Source organism: Etheostoma spectabile, chromosome 8, assembly GCF_008692095.1.
Source record: "Etheostoma spectabile isolate EspeVRDwgs_2016 chromosome 8, UIUC_Espe_1.0, whole genome shotgun sequence".
NCBI classification, from domain to species: Eukaryota; Metazoa; Chordata; class Actinopteri; order Perciformes; family Percidae; genus Etheostoma; species Etheostoma spectabile.
The window spans coordinates 6,611,560-6,636,639 of record NC_045740.1 but is presented as its reverse complement, the minus strand read 5'-3'; the positions used below and the strand labels follow the sequence as shown (position 1 = coordinate 6,636,639).

Below are 25,080 nucleotides of genomic sequence, written 5' to 3'. Positions count from 1 at the left end.
ATTACTGTTTTTGATGGAAATTGCATTATACAGCAATAATAAGTCAAGACATTGTGCATATATTGAAACACTATGACATTTATAGATAGGGCTTTTTCTATAGGCCTTTGGCTAAATATCCCCAGTTACTCATGAGAAAACTTTGTCCTCAGGAAAATAAAGAAACTTGGTGGATTTAATAAGCTGTCAGGCATTATAACATCCACATCTGATGGTTCAATTTGAGGCCTGTGGTGATGACTGCACAAATAGAAAAGGGTGGTGTGTAAATGGGAGAGGAGAGGAATGCAAGGAAGGGAAGGAACTAAAGGAAAAGAAAGGAAAGGAAAGAGAGAAGGCAAAGGGGAGCGTGGCACTGCCCCTGCCTCATTACAGCCCTGCTCAGGGGGAAGTCTCTTACCAACCTTGGACCAAGACTCACTTGAGTGTGAGGCGAGGATCTCCATATGGGGCATAGGGAGAAATGTTTAGTACGAACTCCTTGGGCGGATAGGAGCTCCACCTCTGCTGCACTGTGCTGCTGTCATTGTTATTCCAAAAGTCTCTGTCTAGATCGCTGTGGCCAAAGAGAGAGACAGGTCAGAATAACACAACTATGGACAGCCTTGGCCCAACCAACCATTTGCAACAGTCGCTCCTGCTTTGCTGCTGCTTTTTTGTGATGGCTTGGTTTGAGGAAGATCGCTGGTCTTCCACCTTCACTGAATGGGAGTTTAAAACAAAACAGGCCCATATTAACGTTTTCCACCTTAAGGTGACAAATCATCATAGTGGTTTGATTTAAAAAAATAAAAAAGGACAGCCTGGGGGAAAAAGGCATTCACAAAAAGCTTTTCATAAAAGCAATGTGCTGTAGCAAAGACACAGAGAGATAAAGAAGGAGAAGCAAGAAAAGAGGAAGTCATAATCTAATGAATACATACAGCATGTGATTACATTTTGATCATCTGGCACATCACCACTGATGAAACACATTTGAGGAAACATTAAGAAGTCTGGCCCATATCCTCAGCGTGAGCAGTGAGAACACATGAACTCATGAGACACAAGGCAGAGAGCTAAATCTCAGACAGTCAAAGTAGAGGAGGAAAAGGTGAGCAGAATCACTGATGTCATACAAGTCACACAGCAGTTGCCAGAGTTGTAAGCACAGGGACAGTGCAGGAGAGAAAGGCAGTGCACAAAGAGAAGTTTGAAGCTGAAATGACCAATTGAGCACACCAATGCTGCTGGAGCAAGTGAGAAAGAAAATGCAAAAATTAAGAGACTGAGGGACTTAAGTTAGAATACATTCACATGTTAAGTGCTTGTAAAATAAAACAGAAAATTAAAAGTAAACACAAGACATAGCTGAGACGGCAGCAGGCTATAAAAGAGAAGTGATGTGCAGGTTAATCGAGGCATTTTGTGGAACAAAGTATCGTACTTAACATTTCAAAGCTGACATTTTCTGTTACTGAACTATAGCCTTGTTTCATCAAGAACATAAAATACCTTAATCTTAGTTTGAGCCCTGTAAAAAATCCTCCCAAACATTTGTACGCCAATGAACAATTTCACAAAAAATGTTCAAGCACCCCTCCGTTTACTTAAACCTGCACCATTTTAAGCAATGCAAAAGGCCTGCACTTAAGGGATACCTAACTCACGACCCATAAAATATGTGCAGGAGCAGGCTCGTCCACCCACAAGCTTCACAGGTAAAATAATGCAGATTTAATCTATACTAATTAAATTACTAACCTTTCATTTAAAGTCCACCCCAACATTCTCTTGTGGAGATTGTGCTCTTCAAGATAAAACAACAGGCCTCATTTTCTGCCTGGTTTGTGTGGTGTTGTAGATCATGAGCCTCAAAGCGGAAACAAATGGAGTACATTATCACCAGATTATTCTACACCAACCAGCTACCAGGCACTTACTTGATGGCTTTCTTCTCCCCTCGCGCACGTGCCAAGTCTGGAGTGTCTGCCGTTTCTACTCCTGGCTTATTCCTCTTCCCCTTAACATGACAGAGAGCAAAGAAACAAAAGGTTAGCTTAGATTTGTCCTTTGAAGCCATGTTTTCACTATACTAATTTCAATAGTAAATGTCTCTCCTATTATCTCAAGAACACTGTACAATTAGTCTTTACCTGATGGTCTCCTGACTACAATAATCAAAGTCAAATCAAATCGGATGTGGAGAGCCATTTCTGACTATGATTATCATTCGCACCACCCTGAAATTTACATGGCAATTGCCTCTTTAAGGTAATCCGCTGGGTACTGGAAAGAAGCTGCTAGAAAAATCTTGCAACAGCCTGATTTCAAATAGCTAGACCATGACCTGCTGTAACCATGGAAATAATAGCAATTTAAAGGCTTCGAAAAGTGAGGTCTGCTGGGCGCATTCTACTGGAAAAGCTCATTACAGTTAAAGGTGTTTCACACGTGTCACAATGCAAGTAATCTCTATTGACACTTTGCTACAAGTTGGACAGGAAGGGTATCAGTCTAAAGCTGTCCTGCCACCCCAAAAACCACGCATGCTTCCCTGAAAGTGTTGCTTTGATACACATCAAGGATAGGCGAGGATTCTCCAGCCCAGGAAATGAATGGGAGAAAAACACATTGAGCTGCCACCGTGTTTTGGCTTGGACAATTGGATCTTAAGTTAAAGGGCAATTTCCTGTAGTTTGCTTGTTGGGGGTTGAGCACTAAGTCTGGGACTGGAGCATGGATGCATTATGAGAACTGGATACAGCGTTCCTATGAGAGTTGCTCCAGATCTCGGCTTCTGCATTATGCGGCCCATAGAGCTGGATATGTCCGGTTTAGCGCTCCACTAACTTGAATGGGGATTTAATCATGCGGCTCTTCTAGACTTTCCAAATGTTATCAAACCAAATGGATCAAATTTGGACAGTGAAAAGAGATTTTTCGCAGGGGTTGTGACACACAAAAAATGTGTCCACTGACATCTCTTTTGCCATGTTAGTCTATGGGAAAAGTCTTTTTGAGCCAAAAGGCTTTAACATGACGTTGTAATTCCACCATTTGGCCAATTTGTTCAATTTTCTTCAAAGCCTGGTGCACTTCCTGGGGGCCTGGAATGAAGATCTTGGACTAGGCAACGTCCCTGCTTCTACTTTACTCTTGTATTGAGCCTTCATAATAAGCCTTGCTAGACCTCACGTGGATCTCGCGTGGACAACCTGAGTACCTTCTTGCTGTGAGGCCACAGTGCTAACCATTGGGGCACCGTGCTGCTAATGGTTGGGAATTTCTTCTCATTCACAGTTAGCGTGATGAAGATGGTTAAAATAAAAATTATAATGTGATTTATTTTGTTTACCTTGTGCAAAAGGAAACAACAAACATCGGCAAATCTTTATCAACATCAGCCAAATGAAAATTTTTAGACACAAGTATCGGCTGGACCAGTGGATTTACATGTGTTAACTCAAAGCAACGGATTAAGCTAGTCAGAATTCTAGACTTGACCAATGAGCACCATTAGTCGGTAAGCAGTAGAATATACCTTTCCCTCTGGTGGTAACCAGATCAGCACCAAGAGGTGTCTGCAAAAATCTTTGTGACCACCTGTCGACTCTAAATAGACCGTTTTCTTTAAGGCTGGGCAACATATGCCCAGCAGTCACACCTGGACAGATTCAACATGTCTTCGTAAACACAAAACCCATAAAGACAAGCAGTAAAAATCCGAGATTATGTATGAGTTTCGGACAGAGAATGAATTGACTCATATCTATGTATGATGCATGCAATGCTCATAAATATCAAAAGTCTGTGGAAATGCAAATTGTGCAACAGCTTATATACCAAGCTTCAGACCAGGCGGACTGATGTAGACTCCATAATGTCCAGAGACCACATCTATCATTTCAAACTATGGTCCACACCTTTGATATCATGGATTTGGATATTGTTGGACTTGTTACAAAGCCAGAGTTGACAATAGCACTGCTGTGCAAAAATGATATCGCCCACAATGGCACTACTGAGCAAAAGTGATATCAATCACACACACTGAAACAAAACTGCTCATCTATTGTATAATCAGCACCAACCTAAAATAGAAAGGTCAACAATTGAATAAACATTGATGTGACAGGAGTGACTAGTTAAACAGCTGCAATCAGGAGGTGTGTTTATAATTCGAGCACTGAACACACTAGATTAACAGTCTCTTCATAAACTATCATAGACAAGGAAGTCTTTATACTGAACACATCACAACATGTTCTCAGCCAACAATATAGAGACCATTCACAGTCTTTTATAATCCGCTTTAGGCATTTAATAGCACTTATCATTAGCATGCTGGCAAGTACATTAAATTAGCTCATCATTTAGTTCATTTTGAAAACACGAAGATGCATACAATCCACCATTAAAGCTTCAAAACATCTGCATGCCCAGAAGGTAGACTCTACCCCCCCCCCCAAAAAAAAAGATTTCCCATAAGCATACTGTACTCTTGTACAGCAATTTCTGGAGAGGCAAAGCTGTTTCAATCTCTGTCAGGCAAGGACAAGCTATCAAAAGGGAACTCATGTATCATTCAATGCTATCGTAAAGGTTTTAGGAAAGTGGGCAGCAACATAAGATGAGTGAGAGTCCAGTACAGAAAGAGCTGAAAATAGAAATTAAATTATTTTTAAAAAAACTGGCAGAAGGAGAAGATAACACGGACAGTGCAGGATGGTATGTGAAACAAAGACATGGGAGGAAATACAGATGTGAAAGGTGAACTGAGAGAAATAATAAGTGACAGGAAGTCCTGAGTGGATTGGATGTGAAAACAATTATGGACACGCGCGCACACACAACACTACTCAACATAACACAGGTTTAAGCATTGTCAATGCCACTATAAGTGTGGTTGTTGTTACACGTTCTGTCCATTAGAGGGACTTCTAAATAAGAGTGGGCTTGAACGGGACCTACGTCATGGCGCATCGTGCGCAACTTTGTTAACGTTCATTTTCCACCACACGCAAACAGCGACAAACACAAATCAACAGAGAACTAATAAAACGGTGAAAGTGCGGTGAAACGGCTCTGTTGGCTAACAGTGCTCGGTTAGCATAATGACATCATGTTAGAAATCACAGCCGAAACAATTTGTCTTAAACTAAGTAACAATAGTGTTTGCCACGACGCTAATGACATTAATAACTAAGCCAAACGGTGCTGTCAGTGACAGCCTGTCACTACAATTTTAGTGATTAATAAGCAACCTGTTTCTTTCTTTTTTTGGAGATTGTCACGTTACTGAGAATCAGAGGTGGAAAAAGTACTAAAATATTGTACTCAAGTAAAAGTACCAATACTTTAATATTACTCATCTACAAGTAAAAAAACTATGTACATCTAAAACATGTACACATGTAATAACAACATATGTCAAACATGACATTTAAGACCCTTAGGTATAATGTGCACTTTTAGTTCAGACCATCCTATAAAACGTTTTAAACAATCAATTGAAAGTGAAAGTACCACACTTGTTGTTAGTTCTGAGGGCCATCCTTCTTTTCTTATCAAACATAAACAGTTATAATGCCAATCAAGGCCAAATCACTTGTTTTGAGTCCATTAATGGGTTAGACCCCGTCACTGCCCAATGTAAGTCTGGTCAAGTGCAGATGTTAGTTGCACATGCTCAGATTTAAACGGTTAACGGCATAACGTGTCATACTGAAATTTGTGAAATCCATAAAATAAACTTTTCTCATTACAAACAATAACAGAAGATGGAAATCATTTAAAAAACGTTTGAGCTATCTATGATTGATTGCTAACGATAGCTCAAAAAAGCCATTCAAGTGACAGCCTTTGTTGTGTTTGATTGCTAGCTTGTAGCCAGCGGTAAACAAACTTTGTTAAGTAGGTCGATTTTTACTGTATTGACATTACAGAAGTCTCACGCATCTTCTAGGCTACTTGTTGCAACTCACATTTGCACACGTTGCAAAGTGACTCAAATCTGTACTTGACTCTCGTCAGGCAGTGACAGATCCCAATGTTCATAACCCAGACTAACAGCTAGCTTTTACACACCTAAGTAGCCTGTATGAGCTAATTAGATGTTTGTGAATTAATTTATCCAGTCTCCTACATACGTTGTCCTACGGAAGGGGTGGGCAATTATTTTTCCCAAGGGGCCACATGAGAAAGAGGGACTGTTGTGGAGGCCCACCAATGGGTTAAATTCAATTCTGCTCAATGTTAATTTTATGTGTTTATATTTGTATATGTTTCATGTGGCACATTCTCAAATGTCTCTTTTTTTTCTCTGGGCATATTTGTGCAGAAGAGTCCACCAAACACTCTTTAATACACTCCCCTTCAGAAAATGGCTTACTGTTTTTGGTGAATTATAATTCTTTAACACAGCGCTCTGTTCTCCACAAACTAAGCACCCAGCTTTACCTTTGACTTCAGTAAATACATACTTAGAAGTCCATGTTTGGTTGAAAACTCTGCACTCTGTATCAACCTATTTCTTTCTTTCCCGTGAGCTGACATTTTTGAGGGATAACAAGTAAGGTAAGTCAAGTGCAGATTTGAGTTGCGCATGCTCAGATTTAAAACGGTTAACGGCATTACGTGTCATACCCGATGAGAGTCGAGTCAGTCCAGCTCTGGTCGAATGCAGATGTTAATTCCGCATGCTCAGATTTAGCATCTCATGTTCAGTAGTGAACAAACTTCGTTAAGTATTCTGATATTACAGAAGTCTGTCGTTAGCATCTTGTATGCTGCTTGTGGCAACTCACATCTTCACTTGTCGCAAAGTGACGCATGCGCAACTCAAATCTGCACTCGACTTACATTGGGGAGTGACACTCCCTCTCAATTTGCGGCTTGCGGACACAGTGGTCAGACCATAGACTGTATATTAAGTTCTTCTCCTACTTCTTTTTAATTGCAACTTGCAACCAGAGAGGAAGAAGCTGCATTTGTTCGCACAAATGCTGCATTTGTTCGCAAAAATCCAACTAAGACCCACTTGGCGTTGCCATAGTGGGATTTTTAGGGTTCAAACCGCGAAGTGGTAGAACCCTAAAACACATTTTTGAGATCTCTTCCTACCACCGTAGCTCCAACTGCCACAACATTTTCAGTGAACCATCAATGGATCAAGCTTATTACAAGTTGTATAAAGCATGTCCATATCTAAATTACAAGTTATTAACCAATGAACTTTGAAAGGGGCGTGGCTCTGGACATAAATGAAGACAAATCAGCAAACGTAAGGCCAATCATCACAAAACTCACAGGGTAGGTTCAGATAAGTGCCCTACAAATACAGTTGTATATACATACGCCACTACACAATACAAGTGCAAGATGTGAGTGGCATTACACACATTTTACTATAAATCACATAGTCATTGTCCAATCATCACAAATCTCTCAGGATATGTCTTCAAAAGTACTTGAACCACGTCCTGAAAGTTTCATTCAAATTGAACACCAGGGGGCGCTATAAATTTAAACAAACTGCAAGTGATGTTGCGCAAATCAGGCTTTAACTGACTAAATGTTTGTCCACCACAAACTTCTAGGAAAAGTCTAATGACTCACACATACACTGAAAGTCTCATTCAAATTGATATAAATCATAAATGTATTTCGTTACTTTTCACCTCTGCTGAGAATACAGCTGTTAGAAAGTAGTATATGAAGTCAAAGTCGACTGACAGCTAGAGCAGAAAACATAAACTATAGCTTTCTCCATGAAGCTCCCTGCTAAGCTAACGGTACTATAACTTGCAACACTAATGTTAACATTAGCGCTTTGGCTAATTGGATATCGATTTTAATGTCATGTTAAAACTATTTCTTGTCCTTCCAATTTCCAGCTACAGACTGTCACTCTTCCCTAAGATAAGATGAGGGAGATTAATTAACATTAGCCAACATATTTATTAAACAGTCAATTTAAATGATAATTTTAGCATCTGAATAGTATTGATTTTTTTAGTTTTCAACTTTCAGAATATTTTTAAAAGAAAGAAAAAACAGAACACAGACACACACAACAGACACAGATGACACACACAAACTACGAGACGACAGACACACACACACACACACACACACACTCTCTGCTCTATACCACAAATAAGGGTTAAAGCATACTAATGAATGAGTGAGCAATTGCCCCCTTCATCCTCTGCTCAAATACCCTTGAAAATACTTCTAATTTAAACCAGCTGTCTTTTTGTTAAGCTACTAAGGGTCTCACTCGATTCAAGTTTTCAGTGCTGTCTGGCTCTGAGCCACAAGTACAAAATAGCTCCAATTGATATGATGAACCAATTATGAGACGAATCGCAGCAAGTCTCAACTTGGACCAAAAAAAACAACAATCCACTAACACTTTTTAATAATTAAATCCCAAAAGAGAGTGTTTTAAATGACATTACTGATGTATAGTGCAGTACATGAGCAGGTGTGTCGTAGTGGGGGGCCCTAACATACGGAGGGTGCACAAAAAGCCTAGAAATCAAGCAAATTGAAAAATATTTGTTAGTTATTAGCAATATGGGTAAACTATTACTGTTGGCCAGATAAATATAGAGCCTCTATTACAGGCTTTCAGCCATGTTGATCAGTTTTACTATTATGTTTACAAAAACTACTGATGAAATTAAATCTTGAGCAGCATCAGAAAAGTTTTATAATTTAGACTAAGTTAAGATTAAGGTTAATATTAGTGTATCATTTATTAGTCCCACAAGGGGAAATTACAATTTAAACTTTCACTGTTGTTTTTACACAATTTACACATAGGCCTGAATTACACACACATGCACTAATGGAGAGATGTCAGAGTGAGTTGTTATTTAATATTACATCCTGTATTATCTTGTACAATAGCAGGATCAGATATAACACTGAGCTATCTTTTATGTATATGCAGTATATGGATTGTACCTTTTGCTTACTGAAATTTTAATTTGCTACCTGTGTGTTGCATCAGACAGAGCAATTTGAAAACGGATTTGCCTTGATGCAAATAAAAACATATTTCCAGTGAATACAGTAATTCTTTCTCAGGAAACTGTCCAAAAAAACATGGTTTGTCATTTCCACCATTGTCTTATGTATATGAAATAAATGTTTGACAAAGTAAAGAAAAATGTTAGTGAAAGATTTACACAGTAAACAGTATGTTGACAAAAGTTGGCTGAAATAGGCTATATTTAATGAGTTATAAACACTTAATCCCTAATTAATAATTATTAGCCTAATAACCGCTACAGATAAATGTGTTTATTTACTGATTCAGTTATTTGTACAGGCGTCCAAATGGATGGATGCAATAGGGAAGGGGTTCCACTGAGGCTAGATATGTACAGGGCCCAGTTTTTTTAACACAGGATTGCATATGAGTGAGAAAAGACTTGGCTTCAGGCTGCCTAGGGTGAGGCTGAGGGTTTTCTTGAAAAATCCAGAGATGAGAGGAGACGGAGTGAAACTACCACTCTCTCTGTCTCAGTTGGCAGTGCACTGCCTTCCAACACCCAGCTGTGTTTGTTTGCTGTGAATTAGCTGGCAGCATGAGCCTACATGCTCGCTCAATATTACCCATATCACACCATAATTAGAGAAGAGTGCACTATTAAAATGGTTGTCCGCTGCTATAATCAGGCGATCATTCATTTTCAGCATCTGCCAAAACAATATTTTTCATACCTGTGTTCTTGTGTTGAATTCTCTTACATCAAAAAATCATGTCATCAATCATTATCAATAAAAGCATTTAAGGGACTGCCTCTAGCTCACCCAGTAAGAGCGTTCCCCTCATGTAGGCTGAGTCCTGCAGCGGCCCAGGTTTAAATCCAACCTGTGGCCCTTTGCTTCATGTCATCCCCCTTCTCTCTCCCCCTTTCCTGTCTAGCCACTGTCACTAATAAAAGGTAAAAGCCCCCAAAAATAAGCATGTAATCGGAGAGACATCAAGTTCACATATCACTGGGAACACTGCCAACATCAGTCACTTAAACGTGGCAGGTTGAGGCTTTGGATCCAAGTAATGTGCTCTTATTCTAATATTCCCAATGGTTTCCCAACATTCTATAATTATTATCACATCTTCTCTGTTCTCTGATTGGAATAGTTACTATGATCTTCCTAACAACTGTGAACTCCTATCTCCCAGTTAATGCAACCAAAATTCTGAAGGTTGTTGATACAGGGATAAATCAAGCTGTGAATCTGGTCAGGTACAATCTCAACTCACAACCATGTCATGGATCAATCGGCACAGGGCTTACAGGAGGAAGCAGAGGGTTTTCGAATGCCAAACAGCCACTGCTGCTCAAACAGATGTTAGCTGCACCACCTCTGATATCTGAAAATCCCATCCAGCACCTACAACACGAGCCCCTGCTGACAATCATCAGCCCCACAACGCAGCAGCTTACTAACCATAGTACCATTTGTTTTGTTATTGTGGTTAACACCTATGTCTCTGATTACAAAAAAAATGTGTAAAGGCCAACATAAAACCAAACATAATCAATCAATATAGAAGAATACTTGCTGTGAAACCTGAGTAAAAAATGTTAAATTGCTTAGAGAATCGTTTTATTGGCTCAGCACATATTCTAAAAATGTCGTGCTGATGCATCTATAAACAGCAAAAAGCAAACAGACTTAGCAGGCAGCAGAAGGGGACGATAGCATTCAATGCACAGTTTTTTCCAGGGGGCTTGAATAACAAGCAGGAGGGAGGCTTCAGGATGACTGCACATGAGGACTTTTTAAATAAAACCCATCCCAATGGTTGCCAAAGCTAAAACACCAAAAGCAACACTCACCCAAAATGTCTTGTCCATTAACCTATGAATCATTACCAAAACTGGCATGGGCCCACTCACATCTGACACGTGAAGCTTGAGGCACACATTTGTTCTTATGAAAGCTGACACTGTCAAAGAGTACACTTAAAAATATCATAAATGAAAGTTTAAGACATGGCATGGCTTGTGGTAGACTTATGTAAAATGAGCATTAACCACAGAGCACTTTTTTACCAAATGAGAAAATATTTTTACATAGAAAACAGGCCTGCATGAATTTCAAGTATACTAAATACAGTATGCATCTATAATGGGGAGTTGAAGGGAACCATGTTTATGCAAATGATATACATTTTAATCACGTGTTCAGGGAATATAGTGCTACCATGGAAAATAACATCAAGAGATCAAGGGAAGTGAGGAAGTGGAGACAGTTTCTGTAACACAAACAGATTGTATAACGGCTACGCCTTCATGGTTGATAGTCACATAAAGAAAGCATCACACCTTAAAGATTATCTTATTGTGAAAAATGATTTTAACAAGATTACAAGTATTTATGCTTTGTCAACGTTTAGTGCATAATTAATAACATAATAATAATATAAATGTATCATCATAGAAATGACTGCCGTTTATCCCAGTCAAACAAAACATACATAGCATCTCCACTGAGAAAAAAGCACATCATCTTGTATATGATGATGTGGTTGATAGGAGCTTTCACAAGCTCATAAGCTCGAAAGATCATCATCCTATCCCAGGCAGGCTGCTCTGTGGCTGCTACGCAACACTGTCACAGGATGGAAATTAGATCCATTTACAGCAGTGCTCAGGAGAGGACCTAGGGCACTTTCTAAGGTGCTGGGAGCAGAACTACCTCCACCCACAGCTGGAACCTAAAAGTCATTCGCTGCTCCATTTACTTTGAAGTGGAATCAAATATAACACAACGTTCCAGCAAAGCAAACAATACAAAAACTGTGCTGTACCACTGTCCCATTTTAGCACGGACCATTTCATCCCTGGTTACAGGTTACAGTCACCTTCTGGGGATTCAAGCAATGCAAATGACACAATGTAGAGAGGCATGTGGTGTGTAAAGCTTGCTGCAATGCCAAATCCTGCCATCTGTGGACCAATAAGTTTCACAGCAGTGCAATGGCGAGCTAAAACAAGTTCGAGCCAACATTAAACTTGAAATATGTGACCTGTGCTCGTGGGTTGTACAAGCACAGGAGGAATCAGAAATCAATTAACATTAAAGACATGCAAATCTAAAAGAAATCAGTCAAGTGAAGTGGCCCTCTGCCATATAGCTCTGTCTGCCTAATGAGTAGTTGCCTCACTTTAATCAATCACATTTCATACCACATAATCACAATGACATGCCCTCTATTAGAGGTCAGTCTGCTTGATCTGTGTTCTCTTTCTCGTGTAACTGTGGCCATTGTTTCTCTACAGGAATATGCACTCAGAGAAAGTAAATAGGTATTGTGTTTAAGTACAATTTTGATGTACTTGTACTTCACAAAAGTAAAATCCCTGTGTGAAACAAAAATATTACACATCGTACAAGCAATGTCCTGCTTTCAAAGTCTTACTCTTAAGAGAGTATTAACATCAACATACACTTAAAGTACAAAAAGTACTCATTAGACAGAATGTCCCAATTCAGAATAATGTATAGTATATCACTGAGTTATATTTAGTGATGCATTAATGTAGAAGTGTTACTAATGTTGCAGCTGGTAAAGGTGGGCCTAATTTCAACTACTTTATATATTATTACCGTATATACAGTATATATATATATATATATATATATATATATATATATATATATATATATATATATATATATATATATTAAATGTATGAGTTGATTTATATTTTGAAATAATTAATCTGAATCTGAATTAACTTATCTTTCCAAATAAATGTAGTAGAGTAGAAGTATGAAGCATTAAACGGAAATACTCAAGTTAACAACCTCAAAATTGTAGGCCTACGACAGTACAGTACTTGAGGAAGCCCAATGTACTTATATTCCACCGGTGACCGTGTATTTCCATTTTGTTTAGTTTCTTCCTCCACTCTACATTTTATCTGCCAGATATAGTCACTACATTATAGAGTAAACTTTCACATGAAAACATATGATAAATTGTGCATAGTACATACAATATTGTGGATTAAACCAGTGGTTCCCAACCCTTTTGGCTTGCAACCCCTCAAAAAAAAACAGTGTTTGGGATGCTTGTCCTACTTCATCTGCAGCGCAGTCGAGATAGGTCTACGAGACTTTGGTTACGTCTCAGTTCTCATAAATTGAATCCCCAACTCCTTCACTTGCCTCCCTTCCTTGTGTCTTAGTCCGTCCCAACAAGGAAGCACGGGAGACACACGAGGAAATGATGGGAGGAGAGAGGAAACATGTTAATGTGTTTAGAGTGATGAGACGTACTTGGCTGCATAGCATAACCCTAATTTGATAGATCCTCAACTGAAGCGGAAGTTGTTCTGTCCCTCCTTTGTAAAGGCCGTCTCAAAGCTCTTATTTTTGCGCAGAGGACTGAGGAGCGAGCATCAAGAAGCTGTAGCTGAGAAAACACAAGAGCAGCCTTCCCAGAAACCGTGCAGCTGAAGGAGTTGCTGCCTCCGCCCAAACAGCTGACGGATTCATGTGACGCTTCAGTGGAAAGGATGTCTCATCCCTCCAAAAACACATGTTGCCTCTCTCCTCCCATGGTATCCTCGCGTCTCTCCCGTGCCTCCTCGGTGGGAGGGACTAAGACGAGAGGAAGGGAGGAAAGTGGATGACTCGATGAGGCCATTTAAGAGCTATGAGATGCACTGCTTGTGTTCCATGAATTTTTATGGGCAGGGTTAGCAACTCCTTTAGCTGGATGGCTTCCAGGAAGGCTACTCTCGTTTATCCTCACCTATAGCTCCTCGATGATCCCTCCTTGATGCTCGCTCCTCGGTCGCGGTTCATGGAGGACGGACAGAACAACTTCCGGTTCAGCCGAGGACCGACCGAGGAGCTATCAAATAAAAGAGATGAGATGCAGCCTATGTTTTAGATGTCAATAAATTGTTATCAGTTCGACCAAAGAGAAAATTCCTCTCTTTCCTTTTCACATAGTTTTACATAAGTAACAGTTTGGGGCCCAAAGAGGTAAAATTATCCAATATTTCACAAAATGCAAAGATTCAGTTCAATTCCCAAAGAATGAATGAAAATGTGTGCAGCAAAAATCGTTTTAAAGTAAACAAAAAAAAGTGGGTAAAACAAGCTCCACATCCACTATGTAATGACATGTCACAGGGGCAGGTTTTAGGTGGAACAATATGGTGGGGCAACAACTAGCCTAGCTACTCTGCACAGATGCAAAACACAAACATTGCAGAACTTTATAATTTGACATAATGCGCTATGTCACATTTTCCCACACAGTTTAACACAAGTGATAATCCAACAGAGCCATACCTCTTCTCCTTAACGTGCCATTAAACTGCTCCCCTGTGTGTCTGCGCTGTCAATTTGGGTGCCAGTTAGGTTGGTTTCATCATTTTTACCATGTTGCCTATTAAGCTAGAACAGTGATAGTAACCTGTGGTATTGAAAATAAAATTTGGCATTGAAACAAAAAATATTGGCACTGAAAAATGTTGAACTGATATATAAAACACAAACACAATATAGTAATAATCTCACAATCCTTTTATTTTATTTCACTTTGACATTTGTTATGTATTATGATGATTTATTGTCAATCTACATTTTTTCTTGATGTCTGTGTCTTTTCAGTGAAAGTTTTTTTTTTTTTACTTTGTCAAAATTTTGACAATGTCAATTTTCTGTCACTGTTTTGGCAAAGGGAGGAGGGGCCTGAGGGGAGGGACAAAGAGGGCGTGGTTTACAGGAACTTTACATAGGTTACTGGCGGGAGACCGCACCTGCACAGGAATCCTCACAGATGTGTTAAAAACGCATATCTGCAATGTCTTCCTCAAGTTCACCTAGAACCTCCAAATCTCAAATAAGTCTGTTTATCTCTGCCTTTTTTTCACATAGAAGCAGGCTGGTTTAGTGTTAACAATTTTAGCCATACATATAGATTGCTGATTTCTGGCGTTATTGCTGTGTCCCTGATGTTAAGGTACATTTGATGAAACCTGCATCAGCGACGCAGCCATTTCTGCCAACTAAAAGCAGGATTTCCTGAGGAGGGATAAGGATCTGCACACACAAGAACAAAAATACGAAAAAAAAAACATGTTTCACTCTTTCCAAGACTCCTTTTTATTTTTATATTCTATATTGTTTTCACACTTCACTGGGACATTGCTGCAAATACAATTGCTTGTGAGCATGGCGAGAGGGCATGAGATGGGAGGCTCCAGGTTGCAGCTAAAGAAGGAATTTTTAGTTTGCTTATAATCTGCAATTTATTTTATAGACAAACATATATTTGTATAAGTATTTTATAAGTATTTTTTTCATCAGTATGATATCTCCATTTATCTTGTAGACATATTTTTTTATATGATTGCCGTTACTGTTTAGTTAAAAAATATCGGTTTCAAGTATTTTATTCATTAGCATGAAAGTTGATGCAAGCTTTTACTTTGAAAAGTAAAAGTAAGAAAGATATTATGTTAAGTATTTTATTCCAGATGCAAGCTTTTATTTTGAAAAGTAGAAGACATTGCAGATATCCAGTTTTAATATATCATATTAATACTTTTGTGGAGGTGCAGTCTCTCGCCAGTAGCCTATGTAAATTACCTGTGATCCACGCCCTATTTGTCCCTCCCCTCAGGCCTTCCTCCTTATGCCAAAAAGACAGACAGTTGAAACTGAAAACCAGTGACAATTTAAAAAGTCTTGACAGCGTAAAAAAAAAAAACTGTCACTGAAAAGACACAGACATCAAGAAAAATATTTAGATTGACATTGAAAAAGACATTGAGATTATTACTTTTTGATGTATGTGTTTATATATCAGCTCAACATTTTTCAGTGCCAATATTTGTTGCTTCAATGTCAAATTTTATTTTCAATACCACAGGTTACTGTCACTGTTCTAGCTCCATTGTTGCCATGCTACTTTCATGTTTGGTAACGTTAATCCTTTCAAAACGACGCTCAAGATCTTAAAAGCCTGTTCTTGCCCAGCATACAATCAGCCCCACAAGGCGTCTTTGGGCATGCGCATGGTTCTTCCCCACACTCCAAACGCTTAATGTTGTGAGTGCCACGTATTATTAAAATGTCATTTTAAAACTATCATATCCAGCCACTGACTTTAAATAGTATGATAATGATAAATAACAAACATAATATGTCAGCCATTACTCTACAATTATGTTAATTAGTTACTCAGTACCACTAAAACCACACTTTTATCTGCTGCCAGAAGGTGGTGCTACACAGGGGTGTTTTTTTTGCAGTATAGCTACTTTTACTTATTATACTTTAAGTGTATTTATTTATATTTATGCATGTTTACTTGAGTAGGATTTCGAATAAAGGACTTTAACTTGTAATGTAGTCTTTTCACACTGTAATGGTATTACAATTAAAAGATCTGAATACTTCTTGCACTACTGGTAATATGTCTTCATTACAATAGCTGTCATGTAACAGAAAATTCTCAGTTCAACAAGACTGCATATAATATTTGCACAAATTTGAGTGTGTGTGTGTGTGTGTGTGTGTGTGTGTGTGTGTGTGTGTGTGTGTATGTGTGTGTGTGTGCATGTGTGTGTGTGTGTGGGTGGGTGCGTTTGTGTGTGCATGAGTGTGTGTGTGTGTGTGTGTGTGTGTGTGCGTGAGTGTGTGTGTGTGTGTGTGTGTGTGTGTGTAAACTCACCATCTTGCGTTGACACCAACCACAGACGCCACAAAGAGCCACCAGCCAGACAGCACACACTGTCACTGCGAGGGAGACCAGGAATACACTGAGGGACACTGAGCCTGTACACACAAACACATACAAGGAGTGATGCTTTTTTTGCATGTATCCATGGTTTCATTTTCTTAATTTCATTTCATTTTCTTCCCATGGTATTTTTGCTACAGAGCTGATTGTACGCCACAGAAAAATCATGTTGTCAAAGATGGTAACCCAAAACAAAACTCTCCATCTACTTCTAATTCAATAGCCAGGCAAAGCTGCCATTTATACATTCTGTCATGAGGAGCTGAGAAATACAATCTCTTCACTACATCTTTCTCAGGCCGGAGCATTTCAATACCTTTCCAATAAGGGCTATAACCAGGCATCACTCAGTTGCACACACATCACTGTCATAGTGTCAAAGTTTGTTAACTGACAGGCTTAAAGTGAAGGGAGGACAGGGAGGAAGGCTGGGCTGACAATACAAGAGAGCGCATGATTAATGGGTATCAGTAGGTGCCCAGTGAGAGAGGTGGCTCTGAAAGAGAGTCATAAAAAAACATCTTTTTGCTGAGATAATGTGTTTCTGTGTGTGTGTGTTGTGTTGTGTGTGTGTGTGTGTGTGTGTGTGTGTGTGTGTGTGTGTGTGTGTGTGTGTGTGTGTGTGTGTGAGACAATTCACATCTGCACCTGTGCGCTTGTGTCTGTTTACATGCTGGTTATGATACTGTTACAATAAGTAGATCTAAACTCGTGAGCACTTTGCATTTCAAGTTGCACACGTTTTAAACAATTCAGTGGCCTTTACTTTAGATGACAAGGATATAAAGCCTCATTGAGCTTTGGTATTTGCACAGCGAGAGGATGCAAATGTATTCAAATTCGTGATTTCCCTTCTAACAATTCTAATTCCTAAATATACAGTGATAAACGGGTGTCAGAATGCATTTTTACACCACTGAGTGACAAACACTGAAAAACACCCATACTTTCCTGTCAATAACAGGGTTTGTCTTCTTCCCAATTGCTGTCTCTTTTCCTTCTTTTGCTTGTCACAACTGGCCTTTTCATCTCACTCTTCCATCTAATCTTTGCTTTATTCTCCACCTCACCATGTCTTTTAGGAACAGACTAGCTCAAAAAGGACGAACAGTGGTGGGTAAAATTGTTTCATATGGAAAACAAGAAGGGGGTCAGCACTGTTTTCCACAGCCTTCACTCAGCCTCCATACTGTTTTGAAGTTGACAGGACACCTGAGGCCACTTGCAGTCAGAAAAGTGAAAGTTCATACAGAACAGCACAGACCATGGACAGCAAACTTGATGAAGGGTAGATAAGGATTGTCTACTGTTAGACAGTCCCATGAGAAAATCCCATGAGAACACAAATTTTAAGTGTGACTGTAACAAATTAACCAATTAGTTAGTGCATTAACACAGACATGTGTGTGGAAATGGCACAAAAAAAGAAAATCTTGGGTTGTGGATGAGAGAATGTACAGTATACTTTAGGGAGAGCTGAAGGTAGGTCTTCAGTGAAATAATTTTACCCGCTGTTCTTATGTTAATTGTCCTGATTTCTGTCATAACCATCAAAGAAATGTATTTATAATCCTCATGCAAAACTGGATATGGCTGTCAATAAGCATGGTGTTACCAACTGCTTATTTTTACCTGCCAATATTCATGCTATCCCTCTTAAGTTGGTTCCAGAAGGCAAGCGGTTGCCACCGCTGCCTCCATTGTTTTCAAGTGTTAAAATGCCATCCTGGGCTGTGTTAAGCCCCAGATACAGCAACGTTGCCCTTGCAAAATAGATAGCGGAAAAGGAGGGACAGTAATGTACATTGGTTGAGCCAGACAAACACAGTGCCAACCCTTCCACTCTTTATATATTATCTTTAATTCACAACTCTACTACATCTTCTCAGAGTGATACAATTCTCTTGTATGTATGACACTTAATGATGCCCTGTGGAGTTTTATTGTAAGCAGAGTTTCAGTGTTTGCTCAACAAATGCATTTCCCTGCTCAGAAAATATTTGCTAAGCAAGTTTTTCTAAAAAAGTTTGAAACCTGCATTGTTTACATTCATGTTTAATTGCTAGCAGTCTTCTTCTTACCTGCCTTTTTGAGTACATTTTTGATTTCAGGTACAAAGTGGAGCAACAAAGTTTTCCATCTGTGTTATGCACCTTAGTGGATTTTTGGAATAAAGAGATCAAGAGCGGCATTATCTGTTGAATGATCTTTTTTTTTCATTGAGCTACAATGTATTAACGAACCCTTTTATGCTTTAATATACAAGAGGCGTGTGTGCGAGGTGCATAGGATAAGAAACATAAGTCAACTCCAGTAAAGGTTTACACTCTTCATCGAGTTGCGACCCTACAACATCTCATCCAAAGCAGGTCCTCCAGCCAGCCAGAGTCTCTTGTATTGCCTGAAAAATTAAAATCGTAAACATCTTAAACATCACACACTACATGAGTTTATCTCCTGACAACAGCAACTGCTCCCAACTGGAAAACACTCGATTCGACTCGACTGATCTTGTTCTGACCGTAAAGGTATGGATATCATCAGCGTAATAGTCGTTACAAGACACCCACATTATTTATGTACTGTCATAGAGACTGCTAATAGCAAAAAGACACGTCCATGCCCTCCTGGACTTGAGAGGGTCAGTGAAACACAGCCAGCTGATGAATGATGAATATAACTATTCATAGATGTACAGAAATGGACACAGGTTATATGTACTGAGAGGTCAATAAAGTTGACTCCATTAGATACCACTACATCAGCAAGGGTAACAATGGATCTTAAATAAGGAAACTGTTCTCCAGCTAAGGCCATCTATGGGAGCATGAGTTCTTAGTGGCTCGGTGATGGATGTTGAGATTTCTAAAGGGCTTAGAGAGTCAAGTGGATACGTGAAAGCCAGCAGCTGATGTAGGGCCCCACGTCCCTTGCTCTTCCTGAAGGTCGGGGGGGTGGGGTGAAGGGTGGTATGGTTTATGATCTGTGTCTGTCATTAGAGCTGATGGAGTACAAAGCCTCCAAATAAAATGCAGCATCCACAGAGGCCACATTTTTACACTTAGTAAATGGGCAGCTGGATTCCCACTTCATGGAATATAACTCCCTCTTTAACAGCTACAGAGGCTGTGTGCAGGCATTGCAGAGCAATGAAAAGAAGGAAATAGACTGTGTTGAGGTATTGCGGAGATATGGACTGCTAATCCATTGGGATCGAGCCAGAGATTTTTGTTCTGCTACAGTTACATGTCAACAATATAAACGGATGCATTCAAACAACTCTCTTTGTAACAATGTGATCAATTTCTCCCAGATAAATGGTCATCATAGTTTGGGTGGTGATGGCGTGTGGATATGACACTTAACCCCTTATCCCCCTGATACATAGCAATTGTAATCGTAAGCAATTGTTTGGATAAAAGCGTCAGCTAAATGACATGTAATGTAATATGCAAACCTTCAGCACTATAGCTGTTTACATCTGTACTAAACACAGCTATCATAGCACTCAATTCAATTAATCTTTCACTTTGAACAACACAAAACTTTGAGCATGAAATATTCAAACGGCAGTGGTGGATTGTAACATTTACTCAAGACCTGTACTGTTAAGTAAATAAAAAATACTTGAGAGCAATGAATCACATCTAAAATGGCGGGACTGGATACTGACAAGTGAGCTGAACAAGCCATTGAGCCCTTTGATCAGAAGCTTTTAGAAGTCAGAACACTCTTGAACTTGAAAGTCACCTGTTTGTTTTAGATTTCAGTGGCTATCTCTTTTATATGCACATGAAAGAGAAAATAAATGGCAGGTTAAGTAGCAACGGTGATGGTGTAAATGAGCTTGCAATAAACCCTGAAGAATACAACAAAGACCAAGTACGGCTGAGGTTAAATGTGGACACAGAGGCAGAACTTGTAGACAGGTACAGAGTCTTTAGTATGGAGTGCTTTTAGTGCATAGCAGCATTGAGTACAACAAGCATTACTGTGGAGAGTGGGACTGTACACGTCGGTGATCTGGCCCACATGCAGTGAGCTAAGCCAAGCAGAAAGGGACCAGTCCTCAGGGGTAGAAGAAATTGCTAATTGGACAGGCGGAACTGGAGCAGTGTCCACTCAGCAAAGCTGCCACACCGCATCTTTATGCTCTGACTGAGGTGGAGAGGGCAGTGCCTCAGAAGCTCTGGGTGCAAAGCTCACAGCCTAATCGCTACTTCAAAGTGCCCCAGTCCTTGTACAGGAGTCTGGGTTCTGGCTGCTTTATAACCAGAGCTGTTGTTGGGGTAATCCTCCGATGTCACTCAGATGTCTTTACAGATCTGTCCCCTCTGAGGCAAAATCTGTGTGCAACTGCAAACTGTTACTTACTTCCAGTTATGTTGTGATACTGAGTGTTTTAAATCGCTTCCATTTCCCCTCTGGCTCAATTTTATGCTGCAGCTTATTGCTAGAGTTATTTCTCAAGACTCTGTGATTGTAAACAGCACGTGCATTTGAAGATGTTCAATCTAAATATTTCTCCCTTGCTCAGTTGCACAAGATAATTTGTGTTGGAGGAGCGTAAAATTCACAGATATGAATAAAATGAACAATTACGGTGGTTCCAGTTAAATGATGTCATTATGTCAAATAAACTGATGAGATAAGATTTCACACAGTAAGCTCAGAGGTGGTTGCTACCAGTGCTGTGGCATGCTCAAAGCATTTTGGCATGTTTAGACCATTCACTGTTGTTGCAAAGCCAGCCAGTCTGGCAAGCCTAAATGGGCATTTGCTTGTGACAGAAGGTCATGTCAAGTAGACAGAGATGGGAAGTAATGAAGTACAAATACTTACTGTACTCAAGTAGATTTTTCAGATATTTTTACTTTACTAATTATTTTTGTGGCGACTTTTTCCTTTTCCTCCTTACATTTTAACACAAATATCGGCACTTTCTACCGGCTTGTTACTTTAGTTTTGTACAAAAGGTTGTCTATCAGGTGTGATTGTGAGTGAATGTTGGAAAACCGTGAGTGAGCGTGCACGCCACATGGAGACAAAAGTGAGAGAAAAGAAAAAGAGACTAGCCATTAGGAAGATAATTAGTTGAGATTGTATGTGTGAGTCCTTAAGAACTGTAAGTCGTATAAATTATGTTGTCAGTTCATTTAAGGCTGTTTTTGTTACTTGTTGTTGTAATGTGTGTGTAAAAAATAAAACCTTTTTTTATATTCATTCATCAGAAGCATTTATAATGACAGGTAAAGGATTCTGATAAATAAATGAAAACAATAAATTCAAATAAAAACAAACTGGCGTTGCATAGTTGCATGTACACCAAAGGGCACTCTACAACATCGCTGCTGGCAACAGTGATTTTTTTTGTTAATGGGTGTTTATGTATAAAGGACTTTAAGTTTCATACCTTAAGTTTTGATTTTTATACATTTTATTTATCAGAACTTTAACATAGTTTGATGTTCCTCTGTTCTGTTATTATCATATTATTTTAGTGAGAACTCTATATCGGCCAATATATCGGCATATCAGATTTTTAAATAACCAAATATTCCTATCGGTATCGGCCTTGAAAATCCTTTATCGGTCGAACTCTCATAGAATTCTCACAGAATCAGAATTGAATTCATATCTTGCTTCTCAGTCAGAATCTTATTAACCTGGAGTCCCAGTCTCTGTCACAATAATCATGTAAGTGATGTTTTAGGCCTAATGGCAGACATCCATTTAAAATGTAGCCGATGGCATATAAAGAGTCTTTTTTCCATGTCCGCTAAAGTTTCTCAGCTGGCACTCTAGTAACGTGTGTGTGTGGTCCAGGTATTAAGTACTTTGGCCATCTCTGTAAGTAGGATGCATGACAAATGATTGACTCTCTGCCACGCAGACATCATTGTGAAACCTTCCCACAGCTATTTAGAGGAATGCACCATTGGGCATCGGGTTTTGTTTTTAGAGAGGAAAACATTGCAGTTCACTGAAAATGTCAAATATCTTTTAAACTATTCTAAAAAAAAATTTACAAGGTTTAGGGATTGTCAAGCAAGGTAATTTTCTCAACCTTTCCTATGGTTTGCTGGTTGGTCAGCATGTTTTTGGGTTCAATAAATTCTCAGTGGACAATTTATACAGATGTATACTAATACTTTATTGACATGTTGGCATTATTGTCCATTTTTAAAGCATAACACACCTTAGACTAACTTACTAAATTTTCCAAATTTACAAACAGCCTTTTAGTTTCCATTCATTTCAATGGGGTGTGAAAATCCACCTGAGATTTGGGTGGGATTCAATCCTCTTTAATTCTTATTTAACTTAGTGTATTATATTGTTTCATGAATAAAAGAGCTGAAACGGTTTAGCAAAGTTTTTCAGGTTGGTGCTTTCTAGTGCTTAACGCAAGAAGCTACACGTGATCCTTGACAACACATTCATGTGTGTTTATTGTTTGTGTCCCTGAGTTTGATTTTGGCAGGGAACTCTTACAAATTCTTGGATTTCAGTGGTTGCTACCACCCCTTAATGGTACATTAACACACAACGATAAACGACATATACAACATAATGTGATCTTTGATGGATCTAAAGTGAGTTTGCAGCAAAATTCTAAATCAAATTGATCTGAAAGGTATGGTGAACATCCATTCATCTAAAAAGATCTGGCATGCTTTGGGAAATTGATGGTATCCTATTGATTATATGCTATTTGCAATACAAAGGAAAATGAAGGACACAATTCTGGTATGGTCCGCTTAGAAATCCCAGTCCACAATGGACACTAGAGCCCCATGTGCTTCAAATGACAGGGATGTGTTGAGCAACCAGTGAAATTTTGACAGGTGGAGAGCACCTGTGGTGAGAGTGAGTGTCTCTTGCATCCCCTGTAGGCTACAGAGAGCTTTGGCTGTCCTCTGTCCCTATATGCTCCTGTGGCTCAGCTGCAGCACTGCTGTGCTGTCACAGAGGCTGTTTCGCAGCGGGAGTAAGACGACTGCCACCCACGTTCTGTCTGCTCTCAGATGAGGCATAAGATCCATCTCAGTTCAGTGACAAGCCAGGCTGGAGTCGGACCAGTAAGACGTCATGTGACTAATGCCTGCTGTCACCTGTAATGGCACCATCATCTTATTAGCACCACTGATACTAAATAGGTGAATTACCCATAAAAGCGAGTAAGATCTGGACAGTTGGGGTGTAAGTGAACTGAAGCTGTGATAATGTTTTAATATACAAGGGAACATAATTATTGTTTCTATGACTCTGCCATTCAACTGATGCTGAAAAGATCCTATTTTTGTCCAGCATACTAATATTCTTATGTGAGTTGGGCAAACAGTTAATTTCATAATTCATATATTTATGAGTCCTTAGCTCAGATAGTCCAATGCTTAGATAACATTTGGCATAGACCATTTCATTGTAATGTAACATTGTAATGTAATGTAATGTAATTATTTAGGTGTCCACAATTATAATAAATGAAACGTTTTATGTTAAATACTCTGTTTTCTTATCAACTGTATGCTAATGGTAAATACTCAGGAGTGTCTGTGAAAAACAACCAGCAGGACGCTCACAGTAGAACGCTTAATAAATAGCTTAACTTCTGTGTGTAAGTCAGTGGTTCTTAACCTGGGTTCGATCGAACCCCAGGGGTTTGGTGAGTCAGTCTCAGGGGTTCGGCGGAGGTCAAGACACACACCCGACTCATATGATTCGTGATGACACGCCCCGCTTGGCCTTCATCAGAAGGGTTCGGTGAACGCGCATATGAAACTGGTGGGGGTCAGTACCTCCAACAAGGTTAAGAACCACTGGTGTAAGTATAATACTCAATTTTCAAAGTGACATACTGCACAAAATAATGAAGGTTTGATTCCTAAATATTCTTTTTCTTTTCAGCATACTTAAAGAAGCATATAAAGTATCAGCTCTGCTCATGGACTTCTATTCTTCTAACACCTATTGTTCTTCAGACTATTCTTTCATAAGAGGCTGGTGCTTCTTTTAAAACTATTAATATTTGGAATGTTTTAGTAAAAACTGTGAAGCCCTAGTTTTCAGAAACTGAAAGCAACACATTGATTTTGAGCTCATTTACTTCACAGGCGTGATGTCAGTGGGAGGTAAATTAATATTATTTACTTTTAACAAAATTATTGATGAGAGGTATAGATAACATTTTGGTTGAATCTAATTCTCCCGATGTGTTTGATGAGGACGTTTTCCAGTATGCATGGCATTGATATATTGCAAAATCTGTCAGTGTCTCCCCCAGCTCTGCCTCAGAAAGA

At 39.2% G+C, this 25,080-nt stretch overlaps 1 protein-coding gene across 2 annotated transcripts in view; it reads right to left on the bottom strand.

Moving 5' to 3' along the window:
* Nucleotides 1-25,080, bottom strand: part of syt7a (synaptotagmin VIIa) — a 75,477-nt gene that overhangs the window by 27,693 nt on the left and 22,704 nt on the right. For both annotated transcript variants that reach the window (XM_032524214.1, XM_032524215.1), the window contains exons 2-4: nucleotides 16,709-16,812; nucleotides 1,923-2,002; nucleotides 422-556 (exon numbers count right to left, since the gene is read on the bottom strand). In XM_032524214.1, coding sequence (XP_032380105.1) covers nucleotides 422-556; nucleotides 1,923-2,002; nucleotides 16,709-16,812 — 319 coding nt within the window. The remainder of the gene's footprint in view (nucleotides 1-421; nucleotides 557-1,922; nucleotides 2,003-16,708; nucleotides 16,813-25,080) is intronic.